Source organism: Asterias rubens, chromosome 10 (assembly GCF_902459465.1).
Source record: "Asterias rubens chromosome 10, eAstRub1.3, whole genome shotgun sequence".
In the NCBI taxonomy this organism is placed as follows: domain Eukaryota; kingdom Metazoa; phylum Echinodermata; class Asteroidea; order Forcipulatida; family Asteriidae; genus Asterias; species Asterias rubens.
Window position 1 is genome coordinate 10,042,479 of NC_047071.1, and position 23,035 is coordinate 10,065,513.

Genomic DNA, 23,035 nt, shown 5'->3' on the forward strand with positions numbered 1-23,035 from the left:
TTGACGCTACGTACTAACTGCAGTAATGTCATTCTTCTATGGGTTACTCTAAGATCTCTCCGGTCAGATCTGACCCGAGTTCCGGGTCTTGGGGGTTCTGACCATTTTGTTTGTGCCAGGTTTATACGAAGAGTGGTAATGGACTTTATACAAAGACTCCGCGACAGTTTGAACTATTTCTGTGTCATATAGAAATATATTTCGGGTCAACCCGACCCAGATAATAATGGGTTGAGTTGCACTGAAACATAGAATACGAGTCAGTTCTGACCCGGAAGTGTTTATTGTTGAACACAACGAGTAAACATAATTATTTTATATCAGGGTTGTCACTGATGTTGTTTAATGATAAAATAAGTGGGTCGAAGTACGTGGCGAATGCTTATGTTAGTAAATGAAATAATAGATGTTAAATTTGCATCAGGGATAAAGAATATTAATTTTGGTTTTTACCCATACACCGATGTGTGTTAGCACTGTATACTCAGTACTTTCCCGAGTCCTGTGAAAAAATATCACAGGCATGTTACTCATAAATGAAGTAAATGAAGTACTGGTGTGAAAAGCTTCGACTCAAAGTAGTTCTTTAATTAAATTTCTGTCCTCTGAAACGAACGTAATTTTTTAGGCGCGAAATGGTGTAGACGATGTCGTCAATTCCAAATTGGGTTTACTTGCCGCCTGGTGGCAATAATCACGACTTGGTCATTTAATGACTGGCGAGTCAAATTAAAACAGGCCAGGTCTCTTTTATTGATGACATGATTGGAGCCAGCAACCTCGTGTTGATTACTGTCATGGATTAGGCGAATGGAATTAAAAACAACTCAAACTGTTTGGTCAAAACAACATTCAACCCCCTAAAAAATACTAAACCTAGCGAACAATTGGAAGAAAACGTTACTTTGAATGGAAGAAGACTGATTTGCTATTTTTTTTTTTTTTTTTTTTTTTTTTTTTTTTTTTAATTTAATTATTTAATTGTTTTTAAAGTATTATTTGTTACATAATTCCTTTTCATTTTAACATGTTGAGGTTTCTACAGTAAGTTCACGTTGTATGTTTTTTTATTGCACTTTTTTTCAATATAACAACAATGCTGTTTACGGTATTTACTTTTTTTTCTTCATTTTTTACCTTTTTCTACGCTAATTGCCTTAGTGCAACCGTGGTTTAATACGCTTTTTTTTAAAGTTATGTAGTTACTTCAGTTAGTACTGCTTGTTTTGTATTAATCTTCGATGTTGACTGTGACTACAAATAACAAATAATAAGAATAAACACATTGTTTTCTTCCTCAGGTGTTGGTCATTTCTTCACCGACTCCACGGATCCAGATGAGATGGGCTGGGTATTTGCCAAGTTTGTTTTCCAAGCTTCATTCGCTACGACAGCTACAACCATTGTCTCTGGTAAAAAAAACTTAAAAAAAAACCCTTAAAGGCAGTGGACAAAATTGGTAATTACTCAAAAAAATTATCAGCATAAAACCTTACTTGGTATAACGAGTAATGGGGAGAGATCGGTAGTATAAAACATTGTGAGAAACGGCTCCCTCTGAAATGACGTAGTTTTCGAGGAAGAAGTAATTTTCCACGAATTTGATTTTGAGACCTCAAGTTTAGAATTTGAGGTCTCGAAATCAAGCGTCTGAAAGCACACGACCCTATGTGACAATGTTGTGTTTTCTTTCTCGCAACTCCGACGACCAATCGAGCTCAAATTTGTACAGGTTGGTTATTTTATGCATATTATGATGTGATACACCAAGTGAGAAGACTGGTCTTTGACGATTACCATAGTGCCCAGTGTCTTTAAGTTTGCGGTATTGTGAATATCTCTTTTTGAGTAGTTTGGGTTCTGTTGGTTGTGTTTAGGTATGTTCTTACGCCTTGGTTAAACACAGCTTGCCCTTTAAGCCCATGCCTCTTGCCGTCTAATTTGCCCATTCTATTACATTGTGCTCTTATGGTTCCTGCTCAACGAGCAAGCCTGTCTGGGGCCCATACTTAAAAAGCTATGCTTCTCATTGTTAACGGGCAGTATCTTTTCAAAGTTAGCTTGAAAATCTTCTTTCTATTGTGTTATAGATTGTAGTCATTATTTGCTAAAGTATGCATATATAAACATCGTAGACTGATCTTGATGTTGTGGACAAATAAATAAACTTAACTTTTTAAAATTGAACCGTTGTGCCAAAACTAGAATCGTTAACCACAGTTTCTTTTCGCAACCAACATGATGTTGCCGCAAACCTCTCTTAATAGTTCTACTTCCATCAAGCAAAGATTCAAATCCTACTAAAAACAAAATTTTCCTTTGTCCACAACATCACCAACATATTGCTTTACAGCAACAAAAGAAACACAAAATTACTGTTACGAGATATATTTGTTCGTTTGTTTCGTGGTATACGTCAAGTGTATATTATTCAAGACCACAATCACACGCATGAAAAGCTCTTCAAAATTTCCCGCGTATCGGACAAAGCGCGGGAAATCGCTTTCACTCTGCGCTGATAACAGAAATAGCTTAGCTTTTCCTATAGTACCTGAGAACCCGAGTGAGAGAATATCTGAATATGATGCATTCGCGGAACCTTGACCGCTATCCAATGGAATACATCAGCTAATTGTATTATTTAATTGTGGTGGTTCGTATCTAAAGTGAGAAACTAGTGTCAAATTATTTGAGTGGACATTCGAGATAATTGACATAGGCGGTTAAACATACTTGGTTTGAAGTTGTATATCACCATTAGATAAATTGAAGAAGGATGTAGGAACCTACCTCTATGGGTTTGATACTAGAGAAGGGGTTAGAGGCACATTTGGTAATTGTCAATCATAGCCAGTATTCTGGAGTGCGTTTTGGCGACCCCAACCAAAAAACTGTTTCTGACGTCACAACCAAAACGGTACCCGAGCTCACAACTCGGTTGTCGTTCAGTCTGAACAGCAGAACCAACGACCAACAACCGAAACAGTTTTTGGTTGGGGTCGCCAAAACGCGCTCCTTGTGTATCCAAACATATGCATGAAAATAATAACAAATCTGACCACGGCAGAAAATAACACCCTTGTCGCACAAATAATTTGTGCTTTGAGATGCCTAAAAGAAAATGGCAATGTGACCAGTAAAAATACACATATAAAATAAACAAGCACAAACGCAAACGTTGGTGCTGATGTTTTCACACTTATTTTCCTTTTTCATACTTATTTCGCTTCTTAAGGCCGGTCATACTTCCTGCGAATGCGAATGCGAAGCGAATTTTGGTGATGCAACAATCGGTACGCGCTCAATTTCCCTTTGTGACGCATCACACGAAGCATTCGTAGGAAGTATAAACCGGGCTTTAGGCTATTTATTCATTTCTCATTGCTTTGAATTGTTAATTTTTGATTGCTTGTTATTGTTGTTGTAAAGCGTTGTGATACCTTTTTGTGTAAAAATGTTTAGATTATTATTATTATTATGTTTTATGTTTGTGATTTGTATCTCCAGGTGCGATGGCAGAAAGAACTAAGTTAGAAGCATACTGCGCCTTCTCGCTCGTCAATACTTTGGTGTATTGTTTCCCAGCTCACTGGATATGGTCAGAAACAGGCTTCTTCGCTAGAATGGGCTGCATTGACATTGCTGGGGCAAGTAGGTAACCCATTGATATTGTATGGGGCAAGTAGGCAACCCATTGATATTGCAGGGGCAAATAGGTAACCACTTAATATTGCAGGGGCAATTGTAGGTAACCCATTGACGTTGCAGGGGCAAGTAGGTAACCCATTGATATTGCAGGGGCAAGGAGGTAACCCATTAATATTGCAGGGGCAATTGTAACCCATTGATATTGTATGGGGAAAGTAGGCAACCCATTGATATTGCAGGGGCAAGGAGGTAACCCATTAATATTGCAGGGGCAATTGTAGGTAACCCATTGACATTGCAGGGGCAAGTAGGTAACCCATTGATATTGTATGGGGCAAGTAGGCAACCCATTGATATTGCAGGGGCAAGTAGGTAACCACTTAATATTGCAGGGGCAATTGTAGGTAACCCATTGACGTTGCAGGGGCAAGTAGGTAACCCATTGATATTGCAGGGGCAAGGAGGTAACCCATTAATATTGCAGGGGCAATTGCAACCCATTGATATTGTATGGGGAAAGTAGGCAACCCATTGATATTGCAGGGGCAAGGAGGTAACCCATTGATATTGCAGGGGCAATTGTAGGTAACCCATTGATATTGCAGTGGCAAGTGGGTATTACCCAAAGTATTGCAGGGGCAGGCATTGGCTAGATTATCGTACTACGTTTGCCATAGACATACGCCAATAGGAGCCCACAAGAGTCTCAACCATTCAAGTCAAATAACACAAAACACAATTGTATTAGTTTCCAAAAAGTGCGTTGTCACATTGACCTTAACATTAAGAAGGATTGATACGAGTCTTCCCCATTTCCTCCGACCTTCGCCGTTAAGAATGCGATAAACCTTCCTTGGTAGCTTGAGTTAATGGACGGTCGTTACGCGGTAATTGTACGGCTGCATATAGCCAACAGTGAAGCAAATATCGATGTTAATTCAAGTCATTGGGAATCTCGGGTGTAATGCTATTGATCTCGGTTGGCTGAGCGAGTACTTTGGTTCCAAAGTGAGGTCAAATGTTATTTCGCATAAAAAGGGATATTCTTCTTTTTCTTCGTAAATAAGTGCAGACTTATTGTTAGCGAAATATATTAAACGCAATGTGAAGATAACGCACCATTAATGATAGACTTGAGTTTGCGACCGAAATCAAACCATATTAATAGAGCTTTAGATCCAAAGAGAGGCAAAGGTTTTTTTGTTATTCGTTACAGAAGGGACTAAATTAGTGGTAGACTTGAACATAGTTGAAATCACTGTTGGTTGAAAAAAATCTAACCATAAAAAGAGGTTTAAATCTAAAGATAGGCAATGGGTTTATTGTTATTTTACATCGGGAACGTCTAATGATAGACATGAGTATAGTCTTTAATGTTTAGTAGTTTGTCCCGACTGGAATAAACCCCAACGAATACGGGTAAGAATGTTTCCTAGCTTACTGACAAATTCGAGTCAGTGGCAGTCGCCTCTTAGTGGCTGACCTGATGTTTGCCGAATTTAAACTTTTGTGAGAAAAACTAGTTGTTAAAGAAAATAAAATAATAAAAAAGCTTTATTTCTTGATGAAAGAAGATTTAGTTCTACAGCACAGAGCTCTGAATGTCAAATTATCGCTCTTTATAAAACACAGTTCATTATAATCGGAAAAACCCGGGATGCGACCCAACAACAATTTAAGTAAACACAATCTTTTCGGGTAAGATGAAGCAAAAGCACTTCTCAAAAAGACAATAGTTTTCAAATAAAACATTTTCCTTCAGTCAAAAAAAGCAAGCTGATGGGGCACCGAAGCGGGTAGAGGAACCCACGCTCTAATAATGCATGTCACAACTTACTTAAAGGTGCCGTTCATCTTGTGGGAGGCACCACCGGTCTGGTTGCTACCCTGATGCTGAAGCCCCGTAGAGGGCGCTTTGAAGGTAAAGGCGAGCCTGAGATGAGTAACCCGACCAACGCCCTCTTGGGGATGTTTATGCTTTGGTGGGGTTGGCTCGGCTTCAACTGCGGCAGTACGTTTGGTATCTCTGGTGGAAAGTGGAAACTTGCTACCCGGTGAGTCATAAACATTAACATGGTCTAACAAATTTATTTCCCTCATTTTGTTCGATCGTTTAAAGAGCAAGGGGAATGTCGAATTACATTTTTCGATGTGCCGACCCACTTTCTAATAGATATATTATTCACTTGCCTGACCCCAACCCTAACCTTAATCTGAACATTAACCTTAACCTTGACCCGGACCCTACAACTGTTTGAGCCGTTTGCATGTTGTATTCCTAGAAAAATCGAGATAAATGCAAAAAATAACAAGTTAAAATTTTAGTCTAAAAACATGTCAGCGTTTTTGAGATATACTGACGGAAATCTGGGAGGTTTATTCATGTGCACAATACGAATTTGTAGTTGGAACATGAATAACGTGTCATGCAGAAACTTGATCAGATTTTCAGGACGTCACAACTAATGGGTCTTTACATTCCAATGAAGAATTTATTTTTCAGTCAAAAGGTGAAATTGAAGGCCGTTTTGAATGAACATAATTTTGAAACTTAAGAATGAACCAAAACATCTTCGTGCAGACCTGTACAGACCCATCTTTCTCAGAATTATGCCTTCTGGTGTTTCCAATGTTGACAAATAAAAGGTATCATCTGGGTATCATCTGCCTTCAAATAAGAAAGTTTGTCAGCAACACCCCGTAGACTCTCTTTTATGCCAAAGCATATATGATAATCTATATGATACTTCTAGAATCTGACTGTGTTGTAATTTTGTATGCTTTGGTTCACACGCATGTCTTTGTCATGACTCATTTTAATGTGTAAAGTTTCCCCAATCACGAACCCCTATTCATTAGCAACTTGAAACTGTCTGACTACTTTCCAGAGCTGCTGTTAACACACTCTTATCTTCATCCGGAGGAGGGTTGATGGGTCTAGGGCTCAGCTGGATCTTTCGCCCATCCGGACGCAAATTTGACATTGGCTTTTTAAATAATGGGGTCCTAGGGGGCCTTGTTGGAATAACAGGTGATTTTTCATAAGGTTTTATACTAAGGGAAACTTCAAAAGGCACAAGAAGTTTCTGTTATTTTGTTGCGAGCACTTAGCTTTGATTTTGCCAAATAAAAGGTGAGTGATAATTTTTCGTTGCAAAATTACCGGCCTCAAATGAAAAAGGAAATCGGGTTCGTTAGCGCACAGCTGCAGGTAACAACACAACAGAACTTGTGTACATCTCTGAAGTCCCCCTTGGCACTTTCTGATTTGTTTTGCCGCATTTGATTTCATGTCCATCTTCGTTGTAGGTCGGCCATGACGACAATGACGTCATCGATGGGAGGGGGTATAGTCGGACTAACATTCAGCTGGATGACCCTCGATCGAAAATTTAACATTTCCTATTTAATCAACGGTGTATTGGGAGCTCTCGTGGGCAGTACAGGTGATTCCAAAAATCAAATTTCTTAACGCGGCAGATTTTATGATTTATGCTGTATTTAAAACAGCCCTTTTTGCCTGTGCAATGAGCATTTTAATAGCTACAGATATGACACAACGAAACAGTTTTCTTTTTATGTTCAATTTTCAAGTCTTCTTGCTCTGATTACAACATGCACCATGTTTTTATCCGTCCAAAGTTCTGTTTACCCTTTTTTCCTCCTCTTCAGCTCATAATCATGCGATGGGATTTTTTTTTTAACTCGAATGTGCTGTTTATGTTTGTTTTTTTTAATTTTCTCATGAGTTGCAATTTTTTATTGATCTCAATGTGTTCTTATCAGTGCAATGTTCTTGGAGACACAAAGTCATTATTATCATAGACTGGACTGTTCCACCGGCAGTGTAGGGGGAATATGATTTTTTTTTTTTTTTTGAGGGGAAGAACAATATTATTTCACTCAATACTTCGTACATAAAATTGATGAGGCATACAAACCATGCCCAGATATGGTAATGTGTAATTAGATGCGGATTTTCGAACCACAATCTAACTTCGCTCGGGTATTAGAAAACATACTTAATAGTCAAACATTCATTTTATTACATCCCTTTCCAGAGTTTGTGTATTTTTTTTTTAACAAACTATCCTTTGTCCAAATTCCTTTTCTTCGACAAATCATCTTTTGTACACGTTTTACAATTATCGGCATCTTGCGTGTTTTAAGATTTGTTCAAGTGTGCCAGTCTTCACTCTTTACATTATTTCTCATTTCTTATCTACCGCATGCAGTTATTCAACTTTTGTGGCATAATAGCATGATTTGCCAATTTGCATGATGAGTTGCAATGCTTATTACATTTAAGAAGTTCCCACCGTTTTGCCTAAAAGCTCGTTTTTCCTTCATGTCTGTCTGTGTTTCGGTTAGTCCTGTGTTGTCTTATTGTGTTGGTTTGCTTTCATTGCGTTTCTTAATTTGATTACATCTTGATGTTACAAAGTCGCGAGAAGCCGGAAGTTGTGCCTTTCATAATTTTCAAATTTATTTATATTTTTAAGAAGCTAAACAAGAGGGGCATTAACTGCGTGAAGCCAAACAGTTCCTCCCAATACACATGATTGAACAGGAAATGTTGAGAGTTTGACTTGCTGTAACTATAAAGTAGCCATAGTGCACTTAATTAGTTAGTTTTAACTGCACACTGTCTGCTACTTGGTGTTCCTTCTATCTCTAAAGGCAGTAGACACTATTGGTAATTACTCAAACTATTTATCATCATAAAACCTTTCTTGATTACAAGTAATTGGGAGAGATGGATGGTATAAAACATTGTGAGAAACGGCTCCCTCTGAAGTGACGTAGTTTTCGAGAAAGAGGTAATTTTCCACGAATTTGATTTCGAGACCTCGAGTTTAGAATTTGAGGTCTCGAAATCAAGCATCAGAAAGCACACAAATTCGTGTGACAAGGTTTTTTCTTCTTTCGTTATTATCTCGCAAATTTGACGACCGATTGAGCTCAAATTTTCACAGGTTTGTAATTTTATGCATATGTTGAGCTACACATACTGTGGAGACTAGTCTTTGACAATTACCAATAGTGTCCACTGTCTTTAACGACAAGTAACAAAAGGGAAAACCACTTTTGAAATAGTACACAGCTGTTACAGTTTGACAATTAATACATCATTGAATAATGACAATATTTAGATTTAAATTTGCATCGGGGATAAATAACTATTATCTGTGTTCTTCTCACATGCACCTTTCCTACAATCAGCTGCCAACAGAGGGCGCCCGAACCAAACTACTCTGTAAAAACGTGCGATTGAGAGTTTGCAATCGATAATGGGATTGTATGCAATCCCTCATTGACTGTTTCGGCATTTTCAGTTGCGTCCAAATACAAACAGGAATTCGTTTTATCGAACATTAGTTTTGTTAAAATGTAGCTACTTTGTTTAGGAGTAATGAATTTTGTCAAAAAACAAAACCAATTCTGTATTATTTTCTAGTTAAGTTGATAAATTAAGAATGCCACCGTACACAGTCTTATCTTAAGTATAAAAGATGTACATGTACAATGACAGCATTTATAGTGTACAAGCATGCAAATATTATATTGCATTTTTAATTGGGAAATACGCACTTTTGCAACTGAGCATATTGGCACCCATCAAACTCTTAAAGGCAGTGGACACTATTGGTAATGTTTTATTGTCAAGGACTAGCCTTCACAGTTGGTATATCTCAACATATGCATAAAAATAACAAACCTGTGAAAATTTGAGCTCAATCGGTCATCGAACTTGCGAGATAATAATAAAAGAACAAACACCCTTGTCACACAAAGTTGTGTGCGTTTTAATAGATGGTTGATTTCGAGACATCAAGTTTTAAATCTGAGGTCCCGAAATCAAATTCATCGAAAATTACTTCTTTCTCGAAAACTATGGCACTTCAGAGGGAGCTGTTTCTCACAATGTTTTATACCATCAACCTCTCCCCATTGCTCGTCACAAAGAAAGGTTTTATGCTAATAATTGTTTTGAGTAATTACCACCAGTGTCATTGCCTTTAAAATGGTTATACTGAAATAACATCCATTATGAATGTGCATGCGAATGAACAAGGTGAACAAGCAAATCAACGTACTATGTATCCTATACAATAAAAACAGACTAGGGCCTAAAAGGCAAATGGTCTCATAAAACCATCATTTGCTGGGCTAAAACCCGGGCAATATTGAGCTTTCCTCTTTTAATTTCTGCGTGAAATGATTGGATCCCGTTCTTTTCTAAAGGTGATGGTCAGTCACATACAGATAATTGTACGTAAAAAGAATATCACGTTCCATGAGTTAAAGACAGTGGACACTATTGGTAATTGTCAAAGACTAGCCTTCACAGTTGGTGTATCTCAACATATGCATAAAACAACAAACCTGTGAAAATTTGAGGTCGATCGGTCATCGAACTTGCGAGATAATAATGAAAGAAAAAATACCCTTGTCACACGAAGTTTTGTGCGTTTAGATGGTTGATTTCGAGACCTCAAGTTCTGAACTTGAGGTCTCGAAATCATAATCGTGGAAAAATACTTCTTTCTCGAAAACTATGGCACTTCAGAGGGAGCCGTTTCTCACAATGTTTTATACCATCAACCTATCCCCATTACTCGTCACCAAGAAAGGTTTTATGCCAGTAATTATTTTGAGTAATTACCAATAGTGTCCACTGCCTTCAAAATTACCCACTTCTTTTTCCGCAGCAATATGCGCCTTGTCCAGGCCCTGGGAAGGTTTTGTGATTGGTGCCGTTGGGGGTTGTATAGCTGTATCCACTCCTTGTCTGTTGGAGAAACTCAAGATTGATGACCCAGTTGGGATTGTTGGCGTCCATCTTTTGGCAGCATTTTGGAGTCTCGCAGCAGTTGGACTCTTCGCGAGACCGGACGAAATTGAAAATCTCACACAAGAAACAGGTAATTAATTTGGTTAGGTTGGTCGGTCAGGTTGGTGTAGTGGTATCTTCCATTAACTTCCACCTCTTGGACCCGGTTCGAATCCCACCGGAGGCACTTTGTGAATTGGGTTTTCAGTCCCTACTTGACTCTGTGGGTCTAAAACTGAAATTTCTTTATAATCTTCTCTTCTCGTGTGGTTCTAATTAGAGCGTTAAGAATATTAAACAGATCAAAAAGCCGAACAGCCGTATCACCATTTCCTGCCTCGAGGGGACAGTAATGTGGGACTTTCTTTGGACGCTAGGTGGCAGCAGGCTTACCTAGTAAATCTATTGTTGTCGGTAACGTCACATGTGGGCAAGCTCGGAACGCTAACAATGGAAATTTACCTATAAAGTCTGCTGCCACCTAGCGTTCAAAAGTCTCCCTATTCATACAAGTCTCACTCAATATCTAAATGTCCATAGAAACGTAGACTGGTCCCCTGTCCTCATCAACTAAGGATTAAGACAGGTATTGGTTTACCAGAACCACGAATTTATTGTATACTATGGGTGCGTTCGTTTAGCTTCCCTGGGTCTACCCCGCGGTGCTCACTCGGGTGAGCCCCTGACAGGAGCTAATCGAACGATCACACTCGCCCTTTCGTGGTGACGGCATGCACCTGAGTCAGGTCACCCCAAGTGACCCACTCCACAATCAGGGCACTGGGGCCCCACCCGGGTGAGCCCCGTCAAAGCTATTCGAACGTACCGGGGCATACCGGGTCGACCCAGGGAAGCTAAACGAACGCACCCAATGATTTCAATGGATAAACGTGCAGTGACGTATGCTTTCCATACCAGTGTGTTGATTGGTCCGAGGTGATAATTTGGCAGCTGCACTTTCAGTCGTCTGCGCTAGCAGCGTACTTTTGTTGCTATGAATTGACTCATTCTACATTAACACAAAAGTAAGTGAAAGGTGATTATGGATGGGGATGGACGATGGCAGATCTCTGGCGTAATTCACGGGACTCGAAGTGTGACTTCAGACGTTCAGGCTACAGCAGATCCCCTTGCACCAACGTCAGAAGCAATCTTTAAAAAAAAATATATAATAATAATAATAATAATAATAATAATAATAATAATAATAATAATAATAATAATAATAATAATAATAATAATAATAATAATAATAATAATAATAATAATAATAATAATAATAATAATAATAATAATAATAATAATAATAATAATAATAATAATAATAATAATAATAATAATAATAATAATAATAATAATAATAATAATAATAATAATAATAATAATAATAATAATAATAATACTAATACTAATACTAATACTAATAATAATAATAATAATAATAATAATACTAATACTAATAATAATAATAATAATAATAATAATAATAATAATAATAATAATAATAATAATAATAATAATAATAATAATAATAATAATAATAATAAAATAAATTCCCTTTTGTTCAATATTATGGCGCAGGTCTGTTTTATGGTGGTGGTTTTAGACTGCTTGGAGTACAGTGCTTGATGGCAGTCACTATGTTTTCGTGGACCCTGGTGACTGCCTCTTTTTTACTCGTCATAATCAGCAAAACGGTGGGACTAAGGTGAGTCACAATTATATCATTTAGCTCGGTTGAAAGCCAGTGGACACTATTGGTAATTGTCAAAGACCAGTCTCCTCACTTGCTGTATCTCAACATATGCATACAATAACAAACCTGTGAAAACTTGAGCACGATTGGTCGTTGGAGTTTCGAGATAACTAAGAAGAAAAAAACACCCTTGTCACATGAAGTTGTGTGCTTTCAGATGCTTGATTTCGAGACCTCAAATTATAAACTTGAGGTCTTGAAATCAAATTTGTGGAAAATTACTTCTTTCTCAAAAACTACTCCACTTCAGAGGGAGCGTTTCTCACAATGTTTTATACTACCAATCTCTCCCCATTACTCGCTACCAAGTAAGGTTTCATGCTAATAATTATTTTGAGTAATCACCAATAGTGTCCACTGCCTTTAATTGCATTTACACAAAACACTGTACGTCCCCCCCCCCCCGAAGGATGACACAATAATGGTTAGGTGTCAATATTAAGTCAGAGATTAGCATCAGCAGGAGGTGAGAACTTCCGGCTTCAATACATAGATTAAGGATGATTTTTAAGATAAAGACTTGTTCATATTATGAGTTTGCTCCTTTTGCCTCAATCAGATGCTCCCTAAAATGTGAAATTCTGGGTGCCGACATATCCGAGCATGGGATCAACCAACTGAGCGTGGAAGACCAAATTGAAATCACCAAAGAGCTACACAGCCTCGGGCTGGACTCGCCGTTCGACCATCCGTCATCAGAAGTCCGGCTGAGGAGCGCCTCCAGTCGCCGGCGATCTTACAACCGAAACCTGAGCGTTGCCGCCGTGACTGGCGTTGCTAAATCCGTCGAGAGCGGTACACGAGGAGAGACGAACGGAACAAACCACTCGTACCTCTCACCACAGACCGGTGGAGACCAGACAGAACTGGAACTGGCCGGTAGTATCTGGTATAATCAGCAGGAAAGTGACAAGTCAAGAAATAGCGTTCCGCTTCCTGACGACTTGACGTTGTCTAGTGTTAACGATTCACCAAAGGTAACCAAATAGCTCCATGGTATTTATTATTTGTTTAATTATTAAAATATGCATTCAAACAAACAATAACAAATCCAACAAACACAACAACAACAATCACATCAACAGCAACAACAACAAACACCAAACAACAATTACAGCAGCAACAACAACAATATTAACAACATCAACAAAAACCGCTACAACAACAGCAGTAACAACATCAACAGCAACCAACATCTACAACAACAACTACAGCAACACTCACATTAATCATTATTTTTACGCTGATTGATTTTAAATAAAATGTTGCGTTATTGCTTTTCTGAATGAGACACAAGTTATTTGGGTCACAGAAAATATTCATTTTATAAGAGTTGCGAATGTTTGGTGACTTGGCCGAGGTATCTTGGGTGATGGACTCAAGCTCTATAATACAGAATGCGAGTTCGAATTCGTGTCTTCAGTTGTGGCACTTGTGTCTATCAGCAGGGCACATCATGATTATTGCTTCTCTCCACCAAGGAGTATAAATGGATACCGGCAACAGCCGAGTAGCAAACCTACATTGATCTGCTATAGTTTAAGAGGAATATCAATTGATACCTTCAGCTCCACTGAGTTTCTGCATTTATATGTTTTTTCTTTCTTGTAGCCCTTTACCTAGAGTGGCTTTTAGCCTTGTTTTGGGCAAACTTATATTAAAAAAACCCCAAAAAACAACAACATGGTTTCCTGGGTCCAGTGGGAATAGAAACATACTCAGTCGTTTAACGACAACGAAGTTATAAGCATATAATCATGGCTTCGAACAGACTTTACCCCTTTGTCCTTCTACTGTTTCATTACGACTGAAGTTTCTGTCTAACTTCCAAACATAAAACTTGTTGTTAAAAAGGGGAGCTTGTACTGAATGCTGTGTATGCTTAACACTTATTTTTAAGATCGGTTGATTTATATATCTTCACAGAACCAAAAGAAAATTGAGGACAGACAGCTTGGAAATGATAACACTGCCTTTGAAGATTTCACATCAGAGAGTCGCAATACAAGTCCTTCCACTGTTATCAAAGCTTCTGCACCGATTGACAGCACATCTGTCGTGGTATAAACATCCACAATAATCATAAACATTGACTGGCTCAAACTTGACCCTAGTGACCAATCAGAGCTGAAGATGTTTTGATGCAGTTCTCATTGATTGAAGCTGCAAATAAAATGTATTATCTTTTTTTAAATCAATTTTCTCAACTTTGTAAAAAAAAAAGGACTCAAGTTGGTCTAAGAGAGAACATGTTTTGTATGATATTTTTTTTCTCCACCTTGCAAGTTAACTTACTGATGGTATAGCGAAGGGCACGATGTTGGGATGAACATTGGAGGTTAAAGGGAACGTACACCTTTAGTTTTTGGAATCTTATATTATAATTGTAAATAAAATATATACAACAAAACTACCCTGTGAAGTTTTCATGAGAAAAGGTGGTAGCATTTTGAGATATTGTCGAAAATCTGCAGCGGTCAACTCGTCATTGGAATACACAATCTTCTCAAGTTCAAAGTGAAATGATTCTCAAAAAGCGTCACAACCAATTCAAGGTGAGCAAGTAACTTTTTGTTGCTAGCAATTTTAGGAGTGATAACTAAACGTATACCTTCCCTAAACTTACTGAATGTGTACCACAAGGCACTACGGTATGACCTAACATATTTATTTTGTATAAACTAATATGAAAACGTGTTTGATTCTACATTTTTTCCCCGACGAGACGAGATTGTTGTCAGATGAATTTGTAATTTTGCAGGAAGTTAGAGAGTGAACTACCGTTTGTAGACTTTACCAAATCGTGAAAATTTTCCATTATTTAAAAATAATGTTGGTTGTGACCAATCAGCAATGTAGATTCAAGTTCACTGGAAGATAACTGTTGTAATATCAAACTTTGTAAACAGCTCGTTAAAACCTTAAAACGGACTAAATTCAAATTTGTTTTTAGTAATTCACCCCCAATTATCACTTTTTTTCCCAAAATTAATTAATTATACCAATTAAATTTTGGTAGTGTGCTCACACAAAAGTTAACAGTAGTATTTTATCTAGTAAGTCTGCTGCCACCTAGTTTTCCAAAGTCTCCCAGTATTCTCTTACTACGAGTGTGTTAGTGCAAAGGTGCACACGGAAAAAAAAGTGAAGTAGTGTTTGTATCTATATAAATTTGTTTATCTATAATCATTTATCATTATCTTCAAACGGTGTAAATTTAATTTAAATCTGTGCACATTGTGTTTTCTGTTACAAAAAGTAACCAAATCCTTTAATGTTCTTAAATAAAATTTATTTTAACTAATATCATTGTAAGAACTCATACAAACTGGGTTTGTAACCTATGACTGCAACCACAAACAGTATATTTAATAACATGACTAAATAGTAATTGTGCAAAACTATTTAACATCAAGTTTGTTTGTACATAAAGTTAATAATTATCATAAGGGAAAATAAGGCGTGGTCCATTTCCAAGACATTCTTACAACTTTGCAGGCTGCGTGACGTAGCGAGCTTTCAATTTTTCCCTTGGGATATCCATATTCCATTTATCGTCCCCTCCGATCATGTTAGCTGCTATCCTCCCTATCTCATCGGACATCATCGCTCCAAACCCGTATCCACCAACCGCAAGGCCCAATCTGGGCGATACCATATCGCAATAGGGGAGAGATGTGGATGTTCGGGAACATGCGCACGTTTCAGACTGCACCGAGAGTGGGGTGATTCCTATAGCACAAACACACACACAAATAAGATTTTCTATCAGCCATTACTATTTAGGCTGAAGTGGAAATGAGTTGTAAATTACCGCTTGTTCCTAGTTTGTGTAACAACCAATGCACAGTTTGCGCAAAGACTAAAGTTGGCCTCAGGTCGACCTTGCGTTTTTAGGATCACACTGCGCATCAGCTAAGACCATCGGGAACTTTCAGTCGGCGATTATTTACGACCTGAGCGTAACTGCGACGATTTTAACACAATCTGAAACAGTCGCCGCTCGAAAAAAAAAAAATGCAAAGTCGCAGAGTAGGACAATTTCAACTTGTACGACGTGACCCGACGGTCGAGAACCAATCGCAAGCGCACGATTTCTCAGTTGTTGTGACCTGACCATAATTTTTTGTCTGCGCGTTGCCGACGGTTTGTTGCGGGCGCAAGGAAATCTTGTTGGACCTGAGGCCGGCTTTAAGTTGAACATTGTTTGATTAAACTATGCCTGACCTCTGTCTCGTAGGCTAGTCTACTATTAGGGACCAACCTACGGGCAAAGTTGCATCGCTGCAGAGCTGTTTACACCATTGGCTAATTCCACAGCACAGTGCAGAGTGGACCAGTTATAACAAAATGATAGCGTGCGTTAAAATGCCGGTGTCAGATGCTACTGTGTCCGCCATGCAACACTGTCCGCTCCGGACGTTTTTGCATACGCAATCGTGTCCGGGGCTATGCAAAAACTGTCCGGCGGCCATGTACATGACTGTAAATGTATGTGCGCGCGTAAGTGAGCGAGCATGCACTGAACCTACGTATTATACGCAGCATGAATATTCACGTATTTTATGAAATTGCAGCGAATACCCAACGACCGAACATTTCCCATGTCATTCATGACATGCACTAGCTTGTAAAAAATGGCGAACGTGTTGCGTCGACCAATGACGTTTAATTTACTGCAAGGACGGTTTTGCACGAGGGAGGACACAACTGCATATGCAAATTTGTCCGGGCGGACACAATTGCTATATGCAGCAGCGTCCGGGCGGACACGATTGCATATGCAAAACCGTCCAGCAGACATTAGTGCATATGCAATAATGTCCTCCGGATAGTATTGCATAGAGGACATAATTGCATGCGACACCGGTCGCCTTGAGTACACATTAGAAGAGTCAATTGCACTTCAACTTCTTGGCGCATGCCCTTATTATAGGTAGCTCACTGAACAACCACTCGTTAACGGCACTGGTAACATAAGTAGGCTAATTAATCAAAATAATTTTTAGCATAACAATTTACTTGGTAACGTGTAACGGAAAGCAACGGAAAGCTGACGATAGTATAAAACATTGTGAGAACCGGTTCAAGTAATTTCTCACTAAAATATTTGAATTGAAAAGGAAACCCACGCTGAGGGCTCAAACTCAAGGCATCCATGGACGCACAAAACTTGTACGACAAGAGTGTTTGTTCTTCTCTCTATCAACTTCGACGACTAATTGAGTCAACATTTTCACAGGCTTAATATGCAGATGTTGAGAAACTTATGAAAGGTATCCAGTGCCTTTAAGCATTGATCCTTGAGCGAACTTGACCCGAGCTGTTACAACAACAAAAACTGTTGCGTAAACACAGGTCAGCCAACTCGCCGTATTATCCCAAGCTGGACATAGCCACACGTCCCAAAGGGATTGTCAATCAACAATGATTTGACTAGAAGGAAGCAGGATAAAACCCTGCCAGGATTATTCTTTGTAAAAAAAAAAAAAACAATTGACATAGATGACGCAAACTATAAGACCTAATTAAATAGTCGGGGCACAATAAGCTTATTGACCAATCCAGGCAAAATCTGGACATGATAGTAAACAACAAACTTGGATAAACAACTCTTTGGCAAAATACGAAACAAACCCTCAAAACCTATGGGGAAATTTTAATTGGTCAGTATTGATGCATAACATCACATTTTTGCAACAAAACAGGTCCCTCGCTGCAGGATATAGCATAAGTTAATTATGGTACCTCAATCCAGTTTCGGAAAAAAATGCAATTAGTTATTTCACAACTGTTACACTGATTAAAGGAATATTACAGAATTGGTTTTGCCAAACAAAACAGTTGATGGCAGTGTAAGCAGTTTATTTATTCAACCATACACTCTAACTGTCAAACCCGAAGAAGTTTGAGATCGATCAGTCATCTGGGTCACGAAAAACAACCGATTTCACATTTTTGCATGACATCGATTTAAACAAAATGAATAAAAGCGCTCACTGAGCGATAAACTTCAAACGGGAAACATGTTTTATTATTTCCCATCAAATATGACAATTTATACAGAAATATCTAAAGGGGTGTTTTATACAATCATCATAATTAGACCTTGTAGATTTGATGCATATCTGTGATCTTGCACTTTTATTTCCCCGGTAATCTTCTTTTAAGTTTCTTTTACTTATCAGGATATTACTATAACGACATTACTAGATTGTATCGGTTCTCAACTCAACTTACCTTCTACAATACTTAAAAAGATGTCCTTGAGTTTGTCCACGTACTCCTGGTTAGGCGCCGATAGATACCATCGTTTCACATCCTCGAGAGTCGTGAGTCTAGTTTGGTAAAAGTAACCTGGTCCTATCTTCATGTAGGTCTTCCCTGATGAGAACAAAATTATAGGTTTTTCTATTGGGAATTGCCAAATACCAATCTTCTCTCTTGGTGTATCTCAACATGTATGCATAAAACAACAAACCTTTCAAAATTTTAGCTCAATATTGGTCGTTGAAGTTGCGAGATAATAATGAAGGAAAAAAAACCGCCCTTGCACACGAAGTTTTGTGCTTTCAGATGCTTGATTTCGAGACCTCAAAATCTAATTCTGGGGTCTCGAAATCAAATTCGTGGAAAGTTCTTTCTCGAAGACTACGTTACTTCAAAATAACTTAAAAAAATAGGGAGACCGTGGACATGAGAGCAATAAGCTCACTTGATAGAGCACATAAACGTTAAGCTGAAGGGTTGCAGTTTCAAACCCCCCTAGCCCTCTATTGAGTTTATATTATTTAAATAAATTTACCTTTAAATAATATTTAGAGAAAACGTTTAAAATAAAGTGTATTTTGTTTCTTACAAATGTATTTTAATCATCGTTCGATAAACCAAACTGCCAAGGCAACATTTTGTTCACAAGAGTGTTAACTGTGAACTTCGTAGCGATTTTCCCGAGAGTTTTCTCGGACCCAGACCTTTCTCTCTCATGTGACCCCGATCTTACCATCTGGATATTTAATTGGAGGCAGAAAGTAACAATTTAATTCTGGATCAGTGATCGATGTTCCGGTAGGCATTGTGCTAAGCCTCGCTACATCTTCCTCTCCCAATTCAAGTTTCACAACAAATGTCCCGTCTACTTTAAGATCCAGCTCTAAATCACGTGGCAGGAGATCTTTCAGTTGCGTAAACGCACCGCAACATAACAGCACCCTTTTCGACCAAAAAATGTTCCCTGACTTCGTGATGATCTTCATCACTGCCTCCTTGTCAGTCTGGTAGCTCTCCTCTTCAACTGACTCTACTACGTCATCGATGATATCGCAACCTTGTTCTTTTGCAACTTTCTGTTGGGCAGCCACAACAAGGCGGGGGTTGACGTAACCGGCGTCTTGTGGGAACAAGAAAGCTTGGTCGCCATATTTGCTTGTGTCTAGAAATGGATATAGGTCTTGCACTTCAGATGCAGAGAGGAAACGCCCTCCTTCCTTGGCAATTGCTGTCAGTTGGCCATTGACGTACTTGCCGTAAAACAGATGACCAACGTCACTGAATAGTTTCATTCCTAAAAATACAAACGCGGTATATTAAGAGCAATGTCTTCACCCATAACTTGGTTCATTGTTAAAGGTTATGGACAATAATTATTGTTAGAATTGTTAATAATAGTTCCGGGTGTCCATGTTTTTGCGGTCAACGATGAATTAGCAAACCTATGAACAATCGGGCTTAATCCATTTTGTGAGTCAATAGTTAAAATACTGAAATAAATATGCACCTTATTTTTTTTAAGCATGTAAACGTTTATGTCCTTAATTTTGGTTGCGACATTCGACATCCTTTTGCGTTTTATTTAGGATATCAGAAGGACATGTTTCATCGAAAAATGGTTTTAGTATAAATCATAAAATCAGAAAGCTTTCAGACTAAGTAACTACAATGTATCCTTACCAATCATATAAACCTTATTGAAAATATATTTTCAAGAAATCCGCAAAGGGCCCCAAAACACAATCTCATATAAAAACTAACGGTCATACAACCACATTATGTGATGCACTGGCTAATCATAATTTGACACAAGGGTCAATACAAAGGTCAAAATACAACAGAAGCATGAGTTGACATGAGTATTTTGCTAATGCCGATAATCCTCCAAGCATACATAATCTAAAGGTGGTCCAAAGTTAACATATAAATTATTTACTTACCTGTGATCTGTTCAAGGTTCTTGAGGCTTTCAAGAGTACGCATTGTTAATAGAGAGCGAATGTGATCGGTGCCTTGGTATTTGCGTACATTGCGTCCGGCGTCATAGTGAGAACTGAAAATATCACGAGATGGACGCTCCTAAAAGGAAACAAAAAAGATAACAGAGAGTCTGAATGGAACTTATGTTTAAGGTCACACAACACCACACCCTGGGGTCAGAGCTATCCTTGGATTTCGGGTCCCAGGAGGATTCTGGGTAGATTTGATAAATTAATACTCGTGGTTTAGTCAGTGACCCATCATACATCGGCCTGGTTCCAGTTGAGCTGTTGGATTGTGTTGTAGTAACAAACTAAAGGACTTTCCAAGTCATCGAAAAATGGCTGACATTATTTTCACCGCTGGTGTTTAATTACGAGCCAAAATTACAAACTAAAATGTCTTGAAAAGTTCCAACCTTTACTGTTGACAAAAATGTGAAAAACAATTCCTTCATAACTATAAAAAAAAAAAAAAAGTTTATTCAAAAATTGTGGACTCTCACCGATTCATTAAAATGGGTTGTAAAAGTATGTGCCAATTATTGTGGGACTAAGTAACTATTCTACTGCAGAATGAAGTAAAAGATTCGTTTTTACAAATCCAAAGTATGTATGATGTTACTTGCATATAATTTTGTACTAGTATTTACATTTCACTTCTATAAGCTAGGGGGCTTTGTCAGACTGGTGACTATGTCCAATAACGAACTGCCTTTTTATACCCTTTCTTGGTGGACATAGAAGACGTTGTAGGCATGGTTTGGACCAATTGGTCGGACATGTTCTGGAGCTTGTTTGCCCGCCGTCGTCTTTGTAAAAACGAACCTTTTATTTCATGATCTTCAACATAATCCAGATGAACTTATTTAATGATCTTCTACTGTATGTTTATTTATGTGGCCTATTACTTTGCGATGTTTACTACTTGATCTCTACCTTTTCTGTTGGTTCCCTTGGTCCAATGAGACAAACTTTACGGCCAGATTTGGTGGCATGTCGAGCTGCTGCAGAGCCCCACAGCCCAGTCCCAACTATACATACATCGTACACCATCGCATAACACTGTAGGCTACCACTCTACTACAGAACCCGTACTAACTTGGTAGTATTCATCTCTGTTGATCCTTGATCTGTATGATGTAACCATTTCTATTATCTGCCTAATATTGATAAACATGGTTGTATGCAATATATCGTGTGTTAATTTTTATCTCCGCTAACTCCATCAACCAACGAACATGATAGGCAGGCCTCATGTCACTGCATACAATCCTTGACAGGAATGTGTTATGTGAGCACACCCAACAGTTTGAGAACGACGCCCTCTATCTCACCATTTTGCAGATTGACAGTGGGGTGCAAAACACAGCAAAGTTCACGAGGAAAAAACTGCACGAACTCCACGAACCTTATATAAGTTAAATACTTCAACATATACATTGCTCTAACAACAAAGAATAGAACAATAGTTTGTTGTTTTGTTTATTTCATGCTCGGTACCGGTGTGGCAGGAGACTACGTCCTCCCCAGATATTCCGTGCCCCCCGCCCACCCCACTTACGGCAAATGTTGTACATATTTATACTGATAGCGCCCTCTACCTCCTCCAGCTCATGTTAGGGAGGCCGTCTTTAACTAACCCCCATTTGCCGCCGTTAACCCCCGGATCCCGGCGGTTTTTCTTTCACCACTTTAATGAGCTTATTGTCTACAGGTCATCTCACAAAGCTAAACTACGTCACACGAATATGCATGAGGTCTACTCAAACAGGCTGGGGCAGTGGACACTACTGGTAATTACTCAAAATAATTATTAGCATGGCGGTCGTAACCAATAAATGTTTCGGTCACTGGCCAGTGGTTAACCGATAGCAAGTTCAATTAACACAGTTGTTGGTTACGACCGCCAAACGCACCCCAGCACTTGGTATTTGAAACGGTCTTTCAGTGCAGCTATATTTGACATAAAAAGTAGCTGAATGGATAAGGTCAGATCAGTTCAGTACAATTTTTTTTTATATCCAATTCCTCAATCAATATAAATACAATTTTAGCAAAGTAATACACACAATTTCAGGAAGTTGGGGGCACAGCTCAGCACTGCTTGTGTTTGGGAGTTCCCATAAAAAAAAATAAAAAAATGCGGGAATAGTTTTAACGTGTTAACGTTAGGCGCCCATGCATAATACATTGTGTAACACTTTGCTCAGATAGGCAAGGAGTCGCGCCGAACTATATTGAATTATAAGTACATGAATAGGGCGGGGCGCTGGGGGCGCTGTCAGTCGAATGATCAACTGTTGCAGTCGTTTGGAATGACACTGGGGCTGTCGCATGCGTTGACCTTGTCATGAGCCGAACCTAATGTAAGTGGTTATTAGACGAAAGTCACTGGACACCTTTGGTAATTGTCAAACACCAGTATTCTCACTTGGTGTGTCCCAACAGATGCATACATTAACAAATCTGTGAACATTTTGACTCAACTGGTCATCAAAGGTGAAGGAACACCCTTGTAGCACAATTTAATTAGTAAGTGTGCTT

General features: G+C 38.5%; 2 protein-coding genes across 2 annotated transcripts in view; one reads left to right on the forward strand and one right to left on the reverse strand.

Annotated features, from left to right (window-relative positions):
- Positions 1-18,074, forward strand: part of LOC117295656 (putative ammonium transporter 2) — a gene marked incomplete at its 3' end in the record, with an annotated part of 31,092 nt that extends 13,018 nt beyond the window's left edge. The window contains exons 3-11 of the mRNA XM_033778366.1: positions 1,302-1,412; positions 3,508-3,651; positions 5,492-5,702; positions 6,958-7,094; positions 10,362-10,574; positions 12,065-12,191; positions 12,799-13,216; positions 14,166-14,247; positions 17,998-18,074. Coding sequence (XP_033634257.1) covers positions 1,302-1,412; positions 3,508-3,651; positions 5,492-5,702; positions 6,958-7,094; positions 10,362-10,574; positions 12,065-12,191; positions 12,799-13,216; positions 14,166-14,247; positions 17,998-18,074 — 1,520 coding nt within the window. The remainder of the gene's footprint in view (positions 1-1,301; positions 1,413-3,507; positions 3,652-5,491; positions 5,703-6,957; positions 7,095-10,361; positions 10,575-12,064; positions 12,192-12,798; positions 13,217-14,165; positions 14,248-17,997) is intronic.
- An 83-nt stretch (positions 18,075-18,157) lies between these two features.
- LOC117295657 lies at positions 18,158-21,544 on the reverse strand. Its single transcript, XM_033778368.1, has 5 exons — positions 21,428-21,544; positions 20,450-20,588; positions 19,243-19,803; positions 18,480-18,623; positions 18,158-18,165 (listed from the first exon to the last, which is right to left on the reverse strand). Exons 1-5 carry the CDS (start codon positions 21,542-21,544, stop codon positions 18,158-18,160), a joined length of 969 nt encoding a protein of 322 aa, XP_033634259.1.
- Positions 21,545-23,035: the final 1,491 nt, after the last annotated feature.